This window comes from Cydia strobilella, chromosome 2 (assembly GCF_947568885.1).
Source record: "Cydia strobilella chromosome 2, ilCydStro3.1, whole genome shotgun sequence".
NCBI classification, from domain to species: domain Eukaryota; kingdom Metazoa; phylum Arthropoda; class Insecta; order Lepidoptera; family Tortricidae; genus Cydia; species Cydia strobilella.
Window position 1 is genome coordinate 16,976,408 of NC_086042.1, and position 22,215 is coordinate 16,998,622.

Below are 22,215 nucleotides of genomic sequence, written 5' to 3' on the forward strand. Positions count from 1 at the left end.
GAGCTGCCATATTTACTAAGACATTGATTATCCCAAATAATAATTAGAAACGTGTCTAAAATAATCATTTTTTACCGAACTACCAAACATCAAACTTGAAATATCGTAACTTTAACTTTATCGATATAAATATCGACATTGCGCAGCATCTGAGTAGCGAAGTTATTTGACATTTAGGATAGCGAATTTTCCAGATAAACGTAAAGAATAGTGACAAAGGATTGTGAACTCTAAGTTCTAACTGATAAAATATAGATTTACTTAACGAACATTCGTAAATAATGCACAAGAAACAGATTTTTCGTATTTATCGGATTATATTTAAATAAATAACCACCGGTGATAGGAAATACCTCCACGTGAAAGATTTTTTAAACCGCTGTGATTTCTGCAGCTTAATACTGCACAATACGGCATTTTAAATTTAATTATCAATTTTTGTTAGACGAGCGTACGTACGACGTGAATGTCATTCGAGCATGAAGTTTACACAACAACTGAGCATAGTCTGTGCATAAAGTGAGTCGGTCGCTACTAACTGTCGGATAGACGGGAACGCCCACTTGCCATCTCCATCCTACTCCGTGATATCGTCGAATGGAAAGAAGTTCCAACGGTTAGCTACTCGCAGGCGTGTAGAGGTCTCGAAAACACCAGTGTAACGTGACCGTGAGATCCGTAACAAACCATGCGTAATTAGACCTTACTTATACTGGTTTTTTAGCCCTTTTCTCGCCTGTAATAAGTAAGTGATTTTAAAATTATATAAAATAACGCCATCTGGTGTTGAGTAGTTGTATTAGGTGAACGTTGAGCGAGCTTTTGTGAGATGAATGAGATAATGAAAGAGTCGTATGTCATATAGCTTTGACATTATATTTTAAACCGTCACTCATGTAGCCTACAGTTGATATTCGTTCGAGAAATGTCCACCGGTAATAACTTTTTGGTATGGAAAGTTGCTACGAATCAGAGCAATTTTGTAAGTGTGTGACGTATTTTAACGTGGCTATGAATGTGTGAGTTTAGCGACACTGGTTTTCATACTAAATAGGAGTCATTTCACATCCACTAGTTTATTAATTCGTGAGATAGACTACCCGTCTTTTACTAACGTCTAACCCGTCTTTGACGAAATTTGGCTACTTATTCTCGAGTACAAACTAAATATCTAAAAATACCGCCTAAACCAGCGATAATGTTGTATCTTTGCCCATTACTCTGTAAACCTGTCTCAAAAAGAAAAAAACATAATATCGATACGACTATTTGTTTAGGCGCGAGCTACCACTCCACCATTTTGAAAAAAATCCGAAAACCGGATCGACAAAAAAAATCTATTTCATCATCGAATCTGGTCACAAAATTTCACGAGAATCGGTTGAGAATTGCGACCTGTAGAGAACATCCGGACATACGATAGCAGATTGCCCGAGTCAAAACGGAGACCTTCGCTATCGCTTCGGTCAAATATAGGTCTTTAAAACGCTGTAAGCACGATGGCAAATAAGACAACAAAGTTAACATTAATATACGTATGAGTTTATTATAATATGCTAAATCAAATTTTAATAAAATCCACTAAAAGTTACTTTCCTATATTCAATTCACTCAATAACTTGTCAAACACGTCATCAGTGTCATTATTCTTGTTGGGCATAAAATCGTCCATCAGCCCATTCTGAAACTCCCCGAAATCATTGTCAGCCAAGCCGAGTTCCGTCAAAAGAGTCAAATTGTCAGTCTTATCACAGTCAGATTTGTCGAAGTTGTCGTTTTTGGTAAAGTTGTTGGTCTCAAAATTAAAATCGGTGTCAACAGACAGCAGATGTTGGGAGGAATCTGTTGAATCCTTGTCTTTAGTCTGTCTTCTGTTCGTCACGGGGACATCTTTCTCTTCATTTATGTCGTGATATTCTTGAATTTCTTTTGCATATTCGATATCGTCTTCTTCTTGGCTATCCTGCGAAAAAAAAAACACTCGATAATGATATAAATTCCAAAATGCTTGATATAAATAAATATTCAGATGAAAAAACGGCAAAGAGAGGATCATCTCCAGATGGAGATGGTAGGGGTTTTAATAAGTATGAGGGTTTTAACTGCCTAAAAGCTATACAGAGCTGGGGAAATAAATTTTGACTAAAACTTGTAATAATTCGAAAAAATCGAACACCAATGGCTAAATAGGTGCATAATTAATTTTGTCAGAGGGGCTAAGAATAACTGGGTGCAGCGTCGCACGTTGCTCTACAAGTCTTACTCTCTCTCTTGCCGCAATCTTGAGCAATCTTCCGTGACAAAGTTGTGCTAGCACTTTCTGGCGTCGTGCTGGCGTCTGGCTCATACGTACTTGGATAAACTGTGTCGTGGACTTGTACTGGAAGGCGTTTTGGGATAAGTCCACCTCTACCGGGAATAAAGTCGCATTTTCTTTCAAGTGGTCCACAGTTTCACTGAAGTTGAGAAAAATGTTGGTCAGTTTATAAGATTTACCTATGTGTTAACATTTAACATTAACCTACACAGTTTCCCATTTTGCCCTTTTATAGTTTCAAGCTGGATCTTGAAAGCTTAGTTGATGTTACTACTAACCGGCGTTAATTAATAAAAAAAACCGGCCAAGTGCGAGTCGGACTCGCCCACCGAGGGTTCCGTACTTTTTAGTATTTGTTGTTATAGCGGCAACAGAAATACATCATCTGAGAAAATTTCAACTGTCTAGCTCTCACGGTTCATGAGTTACAGCCTGGTGACAAACAGACAGACAAAAGGACAGACGGACAGCGGAGTCTTAGTAATAGGGTCCCGTTTTTACCCTTTGGGTATGGAACCCTAAAAATGATTACGTCATAAAATATTTCGATAGCTTAACCCACCCTTGATATGTAAATAAGTAGTTGAGAGGTGTTATATTAAATGTAACTATATCAATGAACTGACAACCGGTAACACTTACTTGTGATAAACGGCTAAACCCTGTATAAATCGTCGCAACTGGTAGGCCACGTCCTGTGTTTTCTTGTTGTCCAGTAATTCTAACTTTACCAGAACGTCAGAGCGCAGTCGCGCAAATCGCGCCCTGGCATCTTGGCGGCACCTTAAGATTAACCTGAAAAAATGCTTTGTAAGAAGTTTGCTGCTATCTTGTTTTAAAGATGCTATATATAGAGAGAGATAGAGATCTTTATTTGCATACCAGTATGTTACATAGGTACATAATTGACCCTGGAAGGGTATAGCAAAACGCATATAACTATATAACGCACTTAGTGCCAGTTGCACCATCCGCACTTGACAGACTGATCAACGTCAACCGGCGCGCCGCGGCGGTTTACTATAAAACTTTCCATACAATGAAACTTAGCGAACTCTTTAACGATCACAAACAGTTGGTGCAACCGACCCTTAGTCTAGTTAAATAGAAAAGTGTTCATAAAACGTAACCATCGTAAGTATCGAACCGTATAAGAGATGACCTTTATCCAGGAGTGAACGTCTTCCAAATGAAGATGATGTTTACGAGTATATTCATATTTGCTTGTACGAGCCGTACACGAGTTTGTGGATGGCTGAGCTCGGCTCGAGCAACATAGGAAGGTAATTTTTCGAGTTCTAGAAAGCTTCTCCAGCAGTCGACGTAACTTGACATTTGGTGATCACTTGCCTATATTCGTAATTGCCAGTCTCCACCCTGTACAAGGGCTCCTGCAGCGCGTTGTATCCGTACTCCTCATCATCCATCTCTTTCACCTTGAGGCAGTACGACAGGTACTCGAACTTCGTGTCCGCGTACTTGCGGATCGTTAGCTTTGTGTCTGGAATGGCTTTTGTCAGGTACGTGCCCATGTCTGCTAGAATCTGGAAATGGAAACTCTTCAATACACAGCTAGTACGCTAGTCTACCAGAGTAATGGCCAATCACCTTTGTTTTCTGATGGACTTTTAATATTCTTGTCGGTAGACATTTTTTGGTTAATTAACATAATTTAAGTATGTATCCCTTGCTTTTCCCAAATAGCTGAGGGAAGCATTCTAGAAATGTTTAAGCCAAACGCTAACGCATTGTCTCCTTAATGAAGAACCTACGGAGGCACCTTTGCGTAATCCTGAGTCTTGGCTCCAAAACTCGGGAAAATTATGTTCTACGTGTATGACTTGTACTTTTATGTAGAATTTTCTACGTTTACAGCATTCCTACAGAATTCTAGATATTCAATTATTAATGATATTCTCACCGGTTTCAAAGCCTTAAGCATCTTAATTCCATCCCGCTCCAGCAGGCGGTGGTACTGGCCGAACTTGGAGAAGGCCTCCGAGGCGCGCGCCTGCGGTTCCCGTACGCCAATGCCCGAGAATATGTCGCCTAGTGACTTGTACGTCTGCAGGAGGTCGAAGTAGGCCTTCAGCATTCTGGGGATTTGAAAGTTGGATGTCTCAATTCTGGTAGTATTTCTTTTACAAAAGATAGTAGGTTTACTACCTAATTACCTACCTAGTTTTAAGTTTAAATTATTTTATTTGTAAATTAATGTACCTATGACGTAAGTAACTACTAATATTATACTACTATACTACTACTAATATATAATTTTTTCTACTTAAGAGGAGCCCGTGATCCATTTTTTGCAACTGTAACTAGTTTTGAAGAAGTTTTCGTATTTGTCGTCACAAGCATTAAATTTCTATTACTGTTCAATGTCCCGTGTCGTTACTTTACATATCCTAACCAAATATGTGGTATTTCCTATAAAAAGGGACCTTATTGTCGATGGCGCTTAAGCCATTATTAACGATGCTCCGATATAAATATAATGCCGCGCGACGTTGTGCGGCGTAAGCGCCATCGACAATAAGGTCCCTTTTCATAGAAAATGCCCCATATACACCTTTTCGCATGTTCGACGAGTCTCTTATACGTGGTCTCCGTTTCTCTCAGCTCGTTGAGCTTGGCGACCAGAGTGTCGTTGCACAGTATGGCGCGCGACAGGCCGAGCGCGTCCGCCGCGCCCGAAGACATGTTCTCGACGAGCCGGTGCTTCATCTTCTTCATTATTATGTCTAAACTCTTGCCTTGGCGAGGATCGGCGTGGAGTTTGTTGTAGTTTATTGTTACTTCATCCTGGAAACAATATCAACCATGAGGTAAATCAGAAGTAACAAGTGTTTCGAGGCCTTCTTTATATTTAGGCCTATAGTAGGCCTGTTTTTAAAGAGTGCCGCGCACTTTACTGTACCTTGGGAAATGACTAACTTGATCCTTGATGAGCTTGCTGGTGTATTTTTGCCCTACGTGACGTGCATTTATCGCATTCTTCCACATCAACCGTTAGTCAAATGCTTTTCTGTAGCTTGTAAGCATGAGAAAATAATAAAAATAGATGAGGAGTGTCTTTTCAAAAAGGATTATTTTTGTATGGTGTTCATAGAGCAATAAGCTTCATAGTCTATAATGGCGTGTTATTAATTTAAATGCTAATATGTTTTCTGTCATGGTTTGGTTATGACTTATGTTATGACTGATGTTGATGTGTCGATTTTTTGGCTCGATTCGTTTTAATACAAACCTCGGAGATCCGTGTCCGGCCGTATCGCATACCTTAGCGGCTTGTATCATCTTGGCGACCTCCACCTTGGTCTTGCCCTTCACGGTTTGCCCGTTCACGCCCACCAGCTCGTCGCCGCTCTGCAGCGTGCCGTCTCTTGATGCCGGTGTGTTGTCGAAGATCTGAAAGTTTAAAATAGTTATTATGGGGTATAAAACTAGAAAACGGCCTATTAAAAAGATTATGTAAAAGTAAATTGTTAAAATAAATTTTTCTTGATTAATTTTGTTGAATTGTGTTATTTCAAGAACACACGATTTTTTTTTAAACCTTGACAACACTTGCGTAAATGAGCAAAGGCAAATCGAATCTTATACAGTCACAGTTACGTTTGTATTTTTACGATATTAAATGGGTTTTCAAAGTTATTTAGCACTATATCTTGAAAATAACATAAAATATACCTAAGATAAAAATTGCTTATTTTATAAATTAAATTGTTGATTAATATTAAATTTAAATTGTTTAGGACGAAAAAGTCAAAAATTAAAAACCGGCCAAGTGCGAGTCGTTTAAACGATTTTTGCCCTTAAGGTGGTCGGGAATGTCCCCCATTGTACTTTAACTTTACTGGTTTTGCAAAATTGCCTTGTCCTGTTTGGTTTCCTCGCATTCGATATGAAATTAAAGTAAGCGTTCGAGCGCCAAACTACCTCGACAGAAATGGGTACCTTTCAACCCTTGGTTAACAATCTACTATTACCGTAGCTCGCGCAATAAACAAAAATATAAACTGGTTTTCCAATGTCATTTACCGTTGTAACACTTGTAACGCGTTGTGGGGCAGTCACGAGGTTCATTATTTTTTTAAATGACAAAAAAAATGTCGAAGCAGGAAAGGCCTTATTTTATTTGTATGTATATGCGCTAACTACAGTAACTACAGTAATTACAGTAACTACAGTACTAACTACAGTAACTACAGTAACTACTGTTGTAGTAGTAGCGAAAAAATGCAAGGTATAAACATACCTAACTATTTCATTCCTCACCGATAAATCGTGCTATGAGGAAGACAATCGGCGTCTTAATCGGCGTGCAGTTCAATGCACGCTACTAAAACTATGCCGTTCCCACTGACAGGGAAGGCATCTAGATTGCAATCATAGCACAGTTTTTTCTGGATTATGACATAACTATTCGCACATTGTATCCAGCCGTTCTCTACTACTATGACATATTTAATTATTCGAAGGTGCAGCTTATAAAGTACGGCGTTGCGTGAACAAAGGATTTCCTCTGGCAGGATTGGTCCTTAGGACCCAAGGATGGATAAAAGAAACGGAGCCACCAACCAAGATTCTTGATGTTAAGTTACTAGGACAACTACATTATCCATTATATTACCTACTAAATATCTAACTTAAACAAGTTTGGGAACAAATCAAATTATTTTATTAAATATTTTGATTTGTGTTTTTTAAGTAGTCACACTACTATATATAAATTAAAAACTGTAATAGATGTCATATATAAAGAAAAAGTGACGAAGCCCTCCAGTGGTGAAGGCCGGATTCGAACCGGCGTCTTTAGCTATCGCGGCGGCAAGTGGCGGGGTGGCCTAGGGGTTCATGGCGTTAGCCGCGATAGCTAAAGACGCCGGTTCGAATCCGGCCTTCACCACTGGAGGGCTTCGTCACTTTTTCTTTAATATATGACATCTATTACAGTTTTTATCTAACTTAATTTTTTAAAGATACTAAGGCCCACTTGCACTGTTCCCCTAACCCGGGGTTAACCGGTTAAACCTGGAGTTACCGATGGTTACCAGTACAATTTGACACCAGGTTAACGGTTTACCGCTTAAGCGCAACTTGCACCATCCCGCTAATAGTGGAGTGTTGCAAGTGGCCCTAACCCGGTAACTAACCCGGGGTTAACCTGTTAAACCTGCATTTACCATGGTTACCAGTACAATTTGACACTGGCTTAGCGGTTTAACCCCTGGTTAGTGGGATGGTGCAAGTGGCGCTTAGTATTTTAGTTGGATATTGTAAATGATTTGAAACGTAACGTACACATAAAATTTAAACAATGACAAACTTGGTTAAGATATGCAATCTCAAAAACGCCTTGACTTTATTTTCCTGGTGTTAATAATAATAACGAACCTGCACAATGTAAAGACAAGGGCACAACGGCGCACCCCCTCCGATGCTGATGCCTATCAGATTCTTCTCGTCCTTGGCCAGTGAGACGCTGCCTGACGTCACTGTCATGCCCCTGAAATATTATATAACGTTGAGTCAATCAACGTTGATTAATGATAAATATATAATATTTGTTATAGTAAATTCACAAAATATATATTATGTTGTCTAAAAATGATTGGTCATCGAAAAAACGAGCGACTAAGGGCCAGTTGCACCAACCACAATTAACAGACTGATCAACGTCAAGCAGCAGAGAACTATGAAACTTCCCATACAATAAAATTCTGTGAACGCTAAAACGGTGACAGACGGTTTGGTGCAACCCGACCTAAATCTTACAACTAAAGGATTTGCCACACTGGATGCGGTCTGCGGGCAGCGGCGGTCAGGTCAAACTTCAACTTCAAAGGTTGCTGTCAATGTTGTTCATACATAATGCGGGTTTGACCTGACTGCTGACCGCAGAACGCATCCTGTGTGGCAAATCCTTTAATAACTACCCTAGGCTGTAGTGTAAGTACATGTCTTTGAAACGTGTGTATATATGCGATAATATTATGAAGTACATACTAATTAAAAAGTTTATATAAATTCTAATCACTTCACACTATCTGATATCTACGAAATTCCAAATGATACAGTGTGCAACATCTAAGATCTGCACGTTTGGTAATTCCCGTAACGATCAAATGTTGCCCTCTTCTGACCTGTAATTAAGCGTGTGCCAACTTACCAAGGTGATACCTAACTATTTGGTACTTTCGCTTTCACAAAGGTAGAAAATTACACTGACATTATATCGTCAAGTGGCAACCAAAACTTACTAATGGTAATAACCACAAGTTCATAGCCATAGTAAACCATATTGGTACTACATAAGGTTGATTTTTGTTTAATTATCTTTTTGTAAATGTAATATTACTGCAATGTTCTGCCACCAGAGTGCAGCACTAGCATTTTTAGTAAACCATAGCGTAACTTATACATACAGTACCTTTAGAGGATTTTCAAAAGTTTTCAGAGATAATAAAATATGACATCGATGCATCAAGGCGGTTTGTTTACAGAGGACCCAAGTAGCACAGATAGCTGTATAGCAGCCGAATAATGGAGTACGAATACGCTTGAAGCTAAATATAAAAGCTGTATAAGAGCAGAATCAGCGAGTTTTCAGCTCTTATAACTCTTAAATGGGCACAAATTTAGGCAGCTTTAAGTTCACATAGCTGCTTAACCCTTAAATGCATAATGATGTATATATGCATCGTATATTTGATGGTTTTTTTAAATATTATGATTTTTTTCTTTATTTTTCCCTCAATCTATACAACATGACACATCTATTTCAATTTATTAAAAAGTTATACAAAAAATCATGCATTTAAGGGTTAAGAGCGTTGTAGCAGCAATTTAACGAAGTTATAAGGGGTAACAGGAGTTATAAGAGCTGCATTTTAACTGGGTAAGAGACCACCAGTTACCCGTTATTCAGCAAATATTTCACATGTACGCCCTAATACCGGGAAAAGTTGACGTTGGGCTGAATAAAAGAGAATTAATGTCAAATAAATACAAAGGCAGCTCTGTTAGTTTAAAGTAAATGCAGGTAACATAAGCAAACGGCCGCCATCACAATACTAATAATATTTTGTTAAGTGTTATACGGATATTCCCCCAGTGGTATTAATGTGAGAAAGATGTTTGGGAATGCAAGTTTATTGATATTATACATTATCTAAGAAAATTTTAGTGCGCCACGAAAATAATCAGTTTTTATTTAATTTAATGATATAAATAAGCTATGTGTAAAAACAATTTCTGGGGTTTGAACAGAATTATACGTCTATCAGCTTCATAATGGTTCACTTGTGCTCCCTTAAAAAACAGCGTAATAAAAGCTGCTTAGCGGTAAACGTGTTCAGCGATAAGCTGTATTATGCGCCACATGTGTTCCATTATACGTCTATCAGCTTCATAATGGTTCACTTGTGCTCCCTTAAAAAGCAGCGTAGTAAAAGTCCACAGTTACCTTCTTATACAGCACATGGCGTAATTTTATCCACTAAACAGACCTTATTACGGTTAAAGCATTTGATAACCCTTAAAGCTGTATAGGGTCGTAGCGAAATACCTTTATATCACTCTTTGCGTATTAATGGTAGTTTTCAGAGCTGTATTGCAGCGTTTAATCAGCCCTAAGCTATTTAATTATCACGGGGAGCTATTATACAGCTGTAGGACCACGGGTGTGTTCTTATAAGTGTCTTATTACGCACCGAGCGTTTAATAGAACTAAAAGTGAGTAGTTATACGGCTATCTGTGCTACTTGGGGACCTACCGGGAAACGCGAATCCGACTATCTGCCTCTTTATCGCTCGAATATGCAAGAGTGACAGAGATGTTAGATAACGAAATTTCGATTTTCTTGTTTCGCGATAGACCCTCAGATTGTGGTAGTGGCGCCCCCTGCGCAGAGTTTCGCGTAATATTCCCTATTAGTGAGTTTTGGTTGTCACCTGACGATATACCTAAACTTAAACGTCAACCCAGTCACCGCCACTATTTTATATGACAAAACGGCACCTAGCATGGTAGTCGTTAAATATTATTAGAACTACACGAAAAAATGGGGTAAAATAAATGTTAGTTTTGATAGCACACGCAGTGCCAGTGTTATTTATACGTCATAATTTTGATAGAAGTTTGACGTTTAAAATAACACTTGCACTGCGTGTGCTATCAAAATCGTTGCAGACTTATCTTGGTCTAACTCTAGATAGGTACTTTACTACTTAAAGACTGTAGGATCGACAATTTCGCGACCCCTTCAGACGTTGGAATTTAAAAGGTTATTAGACAAGCCAACTACAACTTACAAGACGTTGCCATTGGGTACAGCCGGTACAGGTAGACTTGAGGTAGACTCACTATAAAACTGGTGTAAACAGATTAAATAGGCAATCGACTGAAAGTATCTGTTACCTAGATCGTTTCATTCAGGCCGTTTGATGACTTGTTCATAAAATTGCTACATTTTAGAAAAAAACAACGAAGTGGGTGAGATGGATGGTAATAAAAAAAAAACTGGTTTATATTTATAGCGTATATTTCTATAAACTCTAGCTCTAGCGCTACATTTGGTCCTCTAGTTGATCCTCTAGTTAATACAACACACTCAAAACAAACCAAGGTTCACTTAATTCTAGTGCTACCCGTAGTAGGCGTACAGTCGCGAAAAATAAAACGAGCTCCCTTCAAAAACACGACTGTAAAATTATTGATTTTATGAATAGTCAGAAAACATACTAGATTTCTACAGTTGTAAACCTATAATATATTAAATATCAGTGTTTTACGACAGGTAGTATGTACAGCTTTAATTTCATACATTTTTTTAGGATTGTATGAAAATCGCAAAAGTTATTGAGTGGAGAAGCCAAACGTGTGAAGTGGTTCCGTTTCATTGTTTGCGAGTGTAGAAGCATATCATACGTAGCAGCATACCATACGATAGAGATGTACGTATGTTTATTTATTTATTTATTTACCTACTCGATCGTATCTACGAAGGTTGATCCGAAAGTTGTTATCTGCTCGGGGCTCTACCTATTAATTCGATTTGAATATTATTATACACCATTATCAGGAATATTTCAACGCTAATTATGGTGGTGGACACTATTTAGCTAATGGGAATTGTTTCTTTATTTTTTACTAAACGCTAATTAAACGAATTTCGTATTTAAATCTGAAAATCGAACTTAAATTTACCTGGGATTAATTATTTGCCTCCTTCTGCTATTTCCCATATATATATATATAATCTCTCACAATGGTGTGAATAATATTATAATCGCATGAGTAGAGCCGGAGCAGCTAACAACTTTCGGACCAACCCTCGTACTCATCGAGTATATCGACGAACAAACATCCCAAACGTGTCCATTCTCGCATTAAGCAAAAATTAAGCAAAAACGCCTGCACGCTTGGTGCATGTCCGTAATATGCTCGATATACCTACGGCCCGATTTGAGCAATGATTATAAGATTCACAGCGGTACGATACCGATCTGCCAGTGTCAAAAGTGACATTTCTTCAACCAAACGGCACTTTTGACACTGACAGATCGGTAACGTACCGCTGTTACTTCTTATAAGCATTTTTCGAATCGGCCCGATAGGCATCTTCGTCACGCAAGTGGCTACGTTATTTAGCTTTAGGGATTTCTACGATCGGCTAGTAAAACTGGCGATCACACGGTGACAGCTGACTTACAGCAGGTCTTGGTGCTGTATCATGTATCGCTCCCGCCGCAAGTCGTTGAATATGCATTCCGTGTCCTGATCTGTTGCTTGGCCTTCTTTCAACTGTCTGAATGTAAATTATAATATTATTTTATTAACACTCTTACAAATACTTGCATTCGTAGGTAATTAGAATACAAACCTATATTTTTTTATTTATTTGTCATTTTAAAATAAGATATCGGGACGGCGAAAGTGTGCGTTTGCACAGAGTAAATAATAGTACTAGGTACAGATGGCTCACTCACTAACAATACGCGTCTATTACGACAGATATGACCGCAAGGTACCGCAAGCGCGAGCAGTGGTGGTGGAAATTTTTGGAATAACTTTATTTCATGGGAAATAATCTTGTTTTCGGGGTCTACAGCTAAAATGTAGATTGTGGTATGTAATTTAAAAGGGGAAAAATTACTGCCTTGGGTGAGACTTGAACTCACGGCCTCTGAATCGATACTCCAGCGCTCTGCCGAGCCACCAAGACCTCATCCATAGTCAGCAAATCTTCTGACTATATGGGTCTAGGGAACCCTAGCGACATCTACCGTAAGGCACTTCTTAAACGGCCACCGGAGTTCCAAGTCATATTGGAAATTCACCAGTTACGATAGCATCATTAGCATCGTTCGCAGAAGTTTCTGCTTGTTAAAAATTAATTTAGAATGGGAATTTGGTTTTAATTTACCGATACGATGCGCGGCACTACTGCATCTCGAGGAAAATACAAAGAAATACTGGAAAGCTTTACACAAAATATAGCTAGTCCCTCAAAAAGCTCCATAACTAGCAGTATTAAAATATAAACCTCATCGAAATTAAAGCTAAGTACCTATTATATTTAGGTATCATTCCAAATAATTTGTTAAATTCCATTCTTCAAGAAAAGAGTGTATTCCCATTTTAAAGGCCGGCAACGCACTTACAACCCGGTGTTGCAGGTGTCCATGGCCGGCGGTAATCGCTTAGCATCAGGCAATACGTCTGCTCGTTTGCCTCCTAGTCCTATATCATAAAAAACTGTCAGTTAACGGAAATAAATAACTCAAGATTAGCATCAAATTACCTAGAAAATAAAAAGATGCGTCACACACTAAAAGAATAAGGCCTACTGTCCACGACGCGTAGCTGCATAGACGCTGCATGAATACGCAGTGCAGCTGCCATGCAGCCCGGCGTACAGACGTTGTCCACGAAGCGTAGCGTAAGCGTATCGTAGCCTACATTTCCTTTCATTCGTGAGAATGTCGTCCAACGATGAAGACGTTATTTACAAAAACTCAACGTGCTATTGCGATGTAGCCCGGCGTATGACATGCAGTACGCCCAGCGGCGTGAAGCTTGCATGCAGCGTCGCTGGCGCGACGTTGCCGCTCCGTCGGCAGAGTTGTGCGGTTTTGTATGTAGGCTGCAAGCAAGCGTACAATGACGAGTACGCGTCTATGCAGCTACGCTTCCGTGGACAGTAGACCTAAGGCTAAGCGTATGCTGAGACGCAGGCGACGCAGTTCTATGCAGCGCAGGGCAGAGCAATCAGAACATACCCTTAGCCGGGTTACTGACCGAAAAAAATTTGCCAAATTTTCATGTCCCAAACTATCTTTCCCAAAAATTTAAAACCCAACTAATCATTTCCCAACTTAAATAGTCGCAAATAGATATTTCCCAAGAGAACGTTATCCAAAAAAATATTTGGACATTTCCTAACTTTGCCAACATTTATTTTACCAAATTTTAACTACTCGACATGATTAGTTCCAAAGAATACAAAAACCATAACAAAATATGACAAATGTAACAGTTAAAAAAAATTTTGTTTGCCAATTTTTATTTGAACAAATTTTAATTACTCGAAATGAGTACTTACCAAAGAATATAAAAACAAAAACAAAACGTGACAAACTATTGTATTTTGTCAATTACTTAGGGTCATTGCGCTAGTTTCCAGCCATGCTCTAGTTTTTGTCCACTTGACGAATTAGCGTGGAATATATTTCATTTTTAATTTGCTACTTGCGAAATATAATTTTTATGTAGATAGATATATTGTTTAGACATTAAGGGGTAAGAGTATAGCAAAGGGGGTGCCGCTCTTGGGACTTCGAAAATTTCGCCAACATAACACCAAATTTTTATTATTTTGCCGTGTAAGAAATATCAAATGAAGTGTATTTTGTTATGTAACATTTTTCTCTAGGATCAATAATTATGAAGATAGGTGAGGTTGTAACTAACAATAGTAGGTACAATAACATGTCCGTTCTCTGTTTGATCGCGGTCAACCTAACACACTCCTCCTCGCTTCGCTCGTCGTCGCACCTATCTTGCCTGTTTACACATTTTTTATAACACAAAGTTTTGGATAGACATAATTTGTCAAGTAGTGGTTTTGCAATACAGTTATTTGAACAAACATTTTTTTGAGTAAAGATATCTTTGGACAAAATAATTTTGTCCAGTCATTTATTTGACAAAAATAAATTAGAGCAAACATTTATAGTCCAAGTAAAACATTTGGAAAAAAAAACACGGGACCCGGACCCGGGTATGTCTATAAACTACGTCCAAAAGAGAGGTATGGGCACTGTGAATGACATCTCGCTTTGTGTGGTAGGGCACAGGCCAGCGGATGTCATTCCAGATCTAGAGCAGAGCCCAACTGGGGAGGTACCTCCACCTTACAGAAAACCGCAGCCAAATAACACTAGACCCTACTAATAGTGTTGTGTTCCTACCGGTGAGTAAGGTTGCCAGAGCTCGAGGGAGAGGAGTATTAGGGTCGGCAACGCGCATGTAACTCCTCTGGAGTTGCAGGCGTACATAGGCTACGGAGACTGCTTAACATCAGGCGGGCCGTATGCTTGTTTGCCACCGACGTAGTATAAAAAAAAAATTGGGAAAAAAACAGTTGGTCTTATAGTTGGTCAAACCAATTTGTCAGTCAGTAACAACCAGCTAAAATCATACTCATCCCTTTCTTTTGGGTACTAGTACTAGTGTAAGATAAAGATAGTATGATTCTCTCTGTCTATGTTTGAAATGAGACAGTCCTTTGACAAACTATATAAAAGTTGCTAAGTAACAGTTAGGGAAATGATCATTTGTCGGATTGTAAGTTTGACAAATGTTTATATGGGAAAGATTGAGTTGACAAACGTGCAGTTGGTAAAGTTTGGTTGGGAAACGAAATTTGGTCAAAAAAAAATCGGTAAAATGAAGGGATCCCCCTTAGCCTAAAGAGAGCCTATGACCTATCCGAGCAGGTGGGGTGAAAATATATGTCATGATCTCCGTGCCGTGTCCGAGGGCGAGTTACGAGGAAATAAACCAGTGAAACAGATACTTACTCTTTAATATCAGTATCCTGAATAATTTCTTCCAGTGTTGATTCTTGACTGATGTTGGCACTGAACGAAACATTTTATAAGTTTAAAACAAACCGATTAAGGTGGTATATTTCTGATTTTCTGCAATGGATTTTTGTTAACTCACCTTTCTTCTATCGAAACCAATAAATACGAGCGAGTTTGTTTGGAGCTCCCTGGTTGTGTAGAAATGCTAAATTAAAATAATACAAATATGTATATGTATGTCTATTCAAAAAATAAATAATGTTGTAGTGTAGACTTAAATATATTTAAAAGAAACTAATTCATTCATATAGCTACAAGGTGGATGCTGCTACCAGATGCAATAATTCCTTGTTTATATGAATTTATTATCGACATATACACTATTTAACTATCAATTGCTAATTTACTTCGTTCTACTTTTACCTTTTAAGGGTTCCGTACCCAAAGGGTAAAAATGGGACCCTATTACTAAGACTCCGCTGTCTGTCTGTCTTCTGTCTGTCTGTGTCTGTCCGTCTGTCACCAGGCTGTATCTCATGAACCGTGATATGAGTTTATCAATTTGCGACTATCTCAGATTTGTAACGAATTCATTAGAGTACACGTACCATCATTCTTATTACTTAACCTTTTTTTATTGGCATTTTGACTATGACACAATGGATATTTAAAAAAAAACTACAATATTAATAAAGAATTAATTTTCACAATTACCAACCAATCATTACGTACGAGTCGAGTCCACATAATAATAAATTAATGGTTTACTAGAAACTAGAAATTATACTGAACTATTACTTAAAGGATTAGTGAACTATAATTTAATTACTGTTTATCCTCAAACATGGTTCTCGTCATGTACGTGTACATCAACGGGCTGATCCTCGGGTCGTTGTAAGGAAAAACTTGGTTATACTGCCACATATCGCACAAAACACAAACCAACAGTTACACAAACAATATCACTCTGCAACATAAAGGAAGTTCACTGATAACTGGAACTGATAACAAAAACAAGTTTCCAATGCGGGTTTTTCGAATACTTACATTTTGTCTTCTTCGAAAAAATAATCGTCGTCGTATTCCTGCATCGTATTATATCTAATAAATAGTAAATTAAATGCTAAATATGTTTCACAAGATACGTGGCTAAACGTCAAAAGGATTTGTCAAACTTATTGATTTTTTCTGTTTGTATTTGCGCGGTAGCCCGTCGGTAAAACAGGGATAGCGTCGACCAATCAGAAACCAGGATGTCCAAATGGCGGGAAACTGCGTTTAGTTATCAATGCGTTCAAGGTTTCTGGGAAAACATGATATTTAAGAAGCTAACAAGAAAAGGTACCCAACCAAAGAATACTATAGTTGGTTAAACCAAATGGTCAGTAAATAAGAACAAAAAAAAACTATACTCATCCTTTTCTTTTGGGTGCTAGTACTAGTGTAAGACATAGATAGTATGATTCTCTCTGTTTGAAATGAGACAGTCCTTTGACAAACTATAGGCCTTGTACCCAACTGTCTGACTCCGATTTAATTTATTTGGATATAGTTTGTCAAGGGACTGTCTCATTTCGGGCGTAGACGGAGAGAGTCATGCTGTCTTTGTTGGCGCCCAGAAGAAGGGGATGAGTGTAGTTTTTTTTGTTCTTATTTACTGACAAGATTTGCTTGACCAACTATATATATATACTTATGGAGAAATTTAGCAAAAAAAAGGTTTAATTACCGGTTTACAGCACCTAAAGTAATTTCATTAAAAAAAACCGGTCAAGTGCGAGTCGGACTCGCGTTCCAAGGGTTCCGTACATTACACAATTTAAACAATGTATTTTTTTATGTGAAACGTGAGTGAAATATCTTTAAAAAACCCGTAGGGGTCGGATCAAAAACTAAGTAATTAAGTCAGACTCACGCTTGACTGCACATTTCTAATAGATTTTCCTGTAATCTATAGGTAAAGATCTATTTTGTGTATTTTTTCAAAATGTTTGACCCAGTAATTTCGGAGATAAAGGGGGAATGGTCATTTTTTGCCTTTTTTCTTGAATAACTTCTAAACTATTTACCCTAAAATTATAAAAAAAAAATTTTTAGGATTCTCACAATGAGCTCTTTCATTTGATATGTAATACGATACAGTTTGAAAGACTTTATATTGTAACTTTGTCATTTACCCCCCAAAAGTGGCCCCCGTGTTTAAAATTCATTTGTTTATGTTACATGGCCGTCTTTGGGTCACAAACTTACACCAAATTTCAACTTAATTGGTCCAGTAGTTTCGGAGAAAATAGGCTGTGACAGACGGACAGACAGACAGACGCACGAGTGATCCTATAAGGGTTCCGTTTTTTCCTTTTGAGTTACGGAACCCTAAAAAGAACACTTTTTTTGCATTCTAAATTTGTCCATAATGTATGTTTGAGAACAGTTTAAAATAACAGACACGTTTTTTAACTGCCTAATCTCAACCTATTGGGAGATTAATTTTATTATTGTCCTCCAAAGTAGGTACCTACTGAAAAGTGACTAAACCCTCTAAATTTGGTAGAGGGTTTGGTTCAAGCAAATTGCTAGTTACCTACTCGTACTTAATTTACTGTTTTGATTACATATATGAGCACATGTTTTGTGATATCGGCTCAAACTCATAATTTCTTAAAAACCATCCTTCAATTAAGTTTAGTATGATAAAAATACGATAAACTTTGCAATGTAAGCTCTCTCAACTATTTCAGATCTTTTTATTTTATTTTTATACTATGTCGGTGGCAAACAAGCATACGGCCCGCCTGATGGTAAGCGGTCAGCCTATGGAGGCCTATCTCTCCTCCAGGGTCCAATCCAATAAACAATTCAACCCTTTGTCTGATATTATATTATCTTTGTTTCCTGTTCACGGGACCATGGTGCCGCCACTTGACTCTATGATTTCTCAAGCCATTATGCATTATAATATTATAGTATTACATTATGCATTATAGTATTTACCTTTAATTTCAATAATACCCATTTGTCCTTGTTTTGTATCACTGTTTATTCATGCATTGTATGTAAGTAAAAACTCTGCCTTTAAGCGGAAATAGTTTAGAAGTACAATGCCTTGACCCCCTTTTTATGACGTCCTCACGTTGTGCGAATTATAAGTTAAATAAATGAATCAAAATGAAATAATTCTTTTTGAGTACCTATATGTATAGTTAGAATTGGTCTAAGAGTGATGGTAATAAACGTTAGTATATTTTTATGGACAATTACATACATTACATAATACGTTTATGGTAGCATCGATTGCACTCTGTCACATGTAGACAGCTTGGTCCGATCGAGGTATTGTAACGAAATGAGAACCTCCTGTTTTTGAACTCGGTTAAAAATATACAATAAATTACTCAATGTCGACGTTACCTACCAAAGCCAAATTGGCTTTGGCTTCGATAGTAGGTAAGCATAAATGTATGTATTTATACTTATAGTCAACTTTGTCATTTCTCATATCTTTATCTCCTACGCTCCGCTCTCCCACATATTAAGTTTAATGCGGATTTTCACAAAAAATGCATAAATATTACTTATTAACATTACTCATTAGTGAAATTGTGAAATCATTAACCAATAAGTCTCATTAGCGTTACTTGTATTCATTCTTAACAAAGCGCGTTAACGTAAGTAAACTTCACCTCGAATTAAATATTATTTTGTGACAGAAGACAGAACACAACATTTTAAACCATGGCTTGTTGCAACAGAGGCTCGCTATGAAAAGGACGTCTTGGTCCGCGGCGCCGTGATATAATAAGGCCTTAAGGGTTAAGTAATCGGATCGACTACTTACTTTATATGTAAAGGCCGTATAAAACCCACCTGGTTGGAACAGTCGGTTTTCGCTCCGCACGCGATCCGGTTCGATATGAAGAAATTGTTTGTGAGTGTTTTATTGTGATACGTTTTTGTGATTTTTAACCACATTATTGACATAACATATCGCACATGGTGTATAGTAGGTAATTAATTACTGATATACCTACCAATGAAGTATTAGGTATAATTGTGGTATCGCCTATAATGAAGTCTACTTTAATTCAGGTTTTACCATATTGCCTGAACTGTCTGACTTTATAATTATTAACAATATCCGATTATTGTGTTGAAAACGTATTTTTCACATCACCAATTCGAAAAAGGGCTTTTTCTTTCCCGCTAGGAGGGATCAAAGTGGCACTTTTCTTCCCTGCTAGGAGGGATCAAAGTAACACTTTTCTGTTTTAGGACACTATTTTTACATTTTTTTGCGCATTATTTTTTTTGCTTAAATAATATTTTTAAATATTATAATTACCTCATAGGTGATGTGAAAAGTAATATGTGTCACATGGTAGCAAAATTATTTCCATCTTGGGCGTAACATACTTAAATCCCTCACTACGCTCAGGATTCTACTTTAGAATCCCTCGCTACTCTCGGGATTCTATTATAGAATCCTTCGCTTCGGTTAGGATTCAATTGTACGCCCTCGCCGTAAATATGTCATTTTGCTCCCTTGTGACACAATCTACTATTATAACATTGATTGCATTTGCAGTACTTACGGCGTGGTTTCGTGTGTAACTAGCCCAATCAGTGTTACTTATAGTCTGGAAAACCAATTTTGTCAGTTGAAAAAGGCAGCAAAGATGTAGGCACCAATAGAGTCGATATCCAATATATACACATTTTAAATTTAGCGCCTTTTTCTACTAACAAATTGATATAGTAGACTTTACCTACCCCTTTTTGTTTAAATATGCTCATGTTTTCAAATGTAGCAACACAATGTAGGTACTTGGGTACCTAAGATTGTAGTGTAGTACTACAATAGTAGTAGTACTGTTTCCATAATGATGTAAAATGCATCTGAGGACTCAAACTGGAAGTTGATGCAACGGTTTTTCCTGTTTAAATTCAAGGTGCCAGTTAAGGCAGTTAATTATCTTGGGTACCTACTGAGGAGTTCAGCACATACACATAGGAAGAAAACAACGTTGAATATTGGTTGATTTCCTTATTGAGCAATATCGCGTGTAGGTAGCCGATGTTTTATACGGTTAAGGCATTTTTTTTAAACAATTGTGTTGCTTTGTATTCAAACAAGTACCTACCTACTTGTTATTGGTTATAATAAGGCTGTCGCCTTATTACTACTCGTAACCATTAATACTCGTAAACGATTCAAACTTGTCGGATTAGGATTCAAAACTTTCCTATCTAAGTTTTGAAGCTTATTAAATATAGATTTGATGTTTCCACTGGCTCCACGACATGAAAGGTATGCCCGGGGCATGTGCATCGATAGAGGCAATGCGTATATCCTTGATAAAGTCATAAGTAAAGGATTAGAGATCCTTCCATTATGAATGTCACGAAGGAAGGTTATATTTACGGTTATATCTAGAGTAGGTTAGGTTGTCAATGTCAATTTTCTAAATAGGCCCAGCGGTCTTCAATAAATCGGAGAACATACCGAAACGAATTAAGAATCTCCTCCTTCAAAATTTTGTCGATTAAAAAGTCATCAAGAACGCCCGTCATTGTTTGAATTATAAGTACAACTTTTGATAATAACATTTTGCTCCACAGATAACAATATATTTCTGCGTGCTATTTTACCGATTGGTCACCGCTCCGGACCCGATCGGTCCCATCCGAGCCTTCATCCAGACGAACCTGGTCGGTTTGCCGGTTATCCACAACCGGCAGACGTGGGACTTCGACCCCGACGTGGCGCTGAGACGACGACGCCAGTTTGTGGAGCTGCATGGGGACAAAGGCGAAAGGTTGATAGAACGTTTAGGGCTAGGTATAGACGGGTATGAAGACGAGCGGCTGCTGAAGCAGAGGCTAAGAGATGAGGGACATTTAGGGGGCTTGAATTACTTTTTACCTTGATTTTTAGTGTTCCGTACAAAACTTAGTTCACGGAACACTTATGGGATCACTTCGGTCTTGTTAATATTTAAGAAAGTTAGAGAAATTTTATGTCACCTAATTATATAATTATTATTTTGTTAATTTAAATAAAAATGTTTATTAATCCTTGATTTTGATACTTGATTACATACGAGGGGAGGTACAAATATTAGCGGAATGAAGTATTTGCAAATTAAATAAAACAAAAAAAGTATTTCTCTTTTTCAATATATATTTACCTTCAAAAAATATTTTTTATCTTTGCCCTCAAAATGAACCGAAATAGCCTGCTTCACTTCTTCATCGTTACAACAATTTTTTTCTCGTAGTTCTTTTTTGAAATTTTAGAACAAATAATAATTGTTGGAGGCTGTAGGGTGAGTGAACCAGCGATTCGAAGCCGCACCTGTCAAGAGCAGCAGTCGCAACATGGCTTTTGTGAAACTTTATATTTTTTCTTTAATGGCTTTACGTAGTCTTTCTAATAGCAGTCTTAGGACTGCTTGTCTGGGACTTAGGTCCCAGTCGGTTACAAACGTGAAAACGTTTGTAAATTGACGACGCCGTTTGTAAATGGCGGATTCTTACAATTTGCCTGCGACATATACAATTTAGTTTATAGGACCGTAAAGTTATTTCATTACTTACGTTACTGGTAGAGTGACGATCATAAACAATACCTAATAAACATTAAACATGCATTTAATAAAGGTAAGAGAAAACCAGAATTTATAAGAGAGCTGGATTTGACTTTCCTACTTTAGTGCTCAAAATGTGGAAATATATCGAACAGGAAATTAGAAAATAACATAAAGGACATAGAATCTTTGTATTTGCCACGAGATTTACAAGAG

General features: G+C 37.7%; 2 protein-coding genes across 2 annotated transcripts; one reads left to right on the forward strand and one right to left on the reverse strand.

The window, feature by feature from the left end:
* Positions 1–1,520: 1,520 nt before the first annotated feature.
* On the reverse strand, positions 1,521–12,127 carry LOC134752703 (PRKCA-binding protein). Its single transcript, XM_063688388.1, has 9 exons — positions 12,037–12,127; positions 7,718–7,829; positions 5,600–5,728; positions 4,890–5,122; positions 4,239–4,413; positions 3,668–3,861; positions 2,960–3,112; positions 2,354–2,456; positions 1,521–1,963 (listed from the first exon to the last, which is right to left on the reverse strand). Exons 1-9 carry the CDS (start codon positions 12,057–12,059, stop codon positions 1,589–1,591), a joined length of 1,497 nt encoding a protein of 498 aa, XP_063544458.1. The 5' UTR covers positions 12,060–12,127; the 3' UTR covers positions 1,521–1,588.
* A 7,029-nt stretch (positions 12,128–19,156) lies between these two features.
* LOC134755459 (uncharacterized) lies at positions 19,157–21,355 on the forward strand. Its single transcript, XM_063692016.1, has 2 exons — positions 19,157–19,340; positions 21,032–21,355. The coding sequence occupies exons 1-2, from the start codon at positions 19,326–19,328 to the stop codon at positions 21,338–21,340; spliced, it is 324 nt and encodes a 107-aa protein (XP_063548086.1). The 5' UTR covers positions 19,157–19,325; the 3' UTR covers positions 21,341–21,355.
* Positions 21,356–22,215: the final 860 nt, after the last annotated feature.

Coding starts and splice junctions, on each gene's coding strand:
- LOC134752703 (XM_063688388.1), bottom strand. CDS start 12,059: ATGATACAGCACCAAGACCTGCT. Junction 5,729..7,717: donor CTTGTCTTTACATTGTGCAG/GTTCGTTATTAT, acceptor TTAAACTTTCAG/ATCTTCGACAACACACCGGC. Junction 1,964..2,353: donor CCACGACACAGTTTATCCAA/GTACGTATGAGC, acceptor TTTTTTTCGCAG/GATAGCCAAGAAGAAGACGA.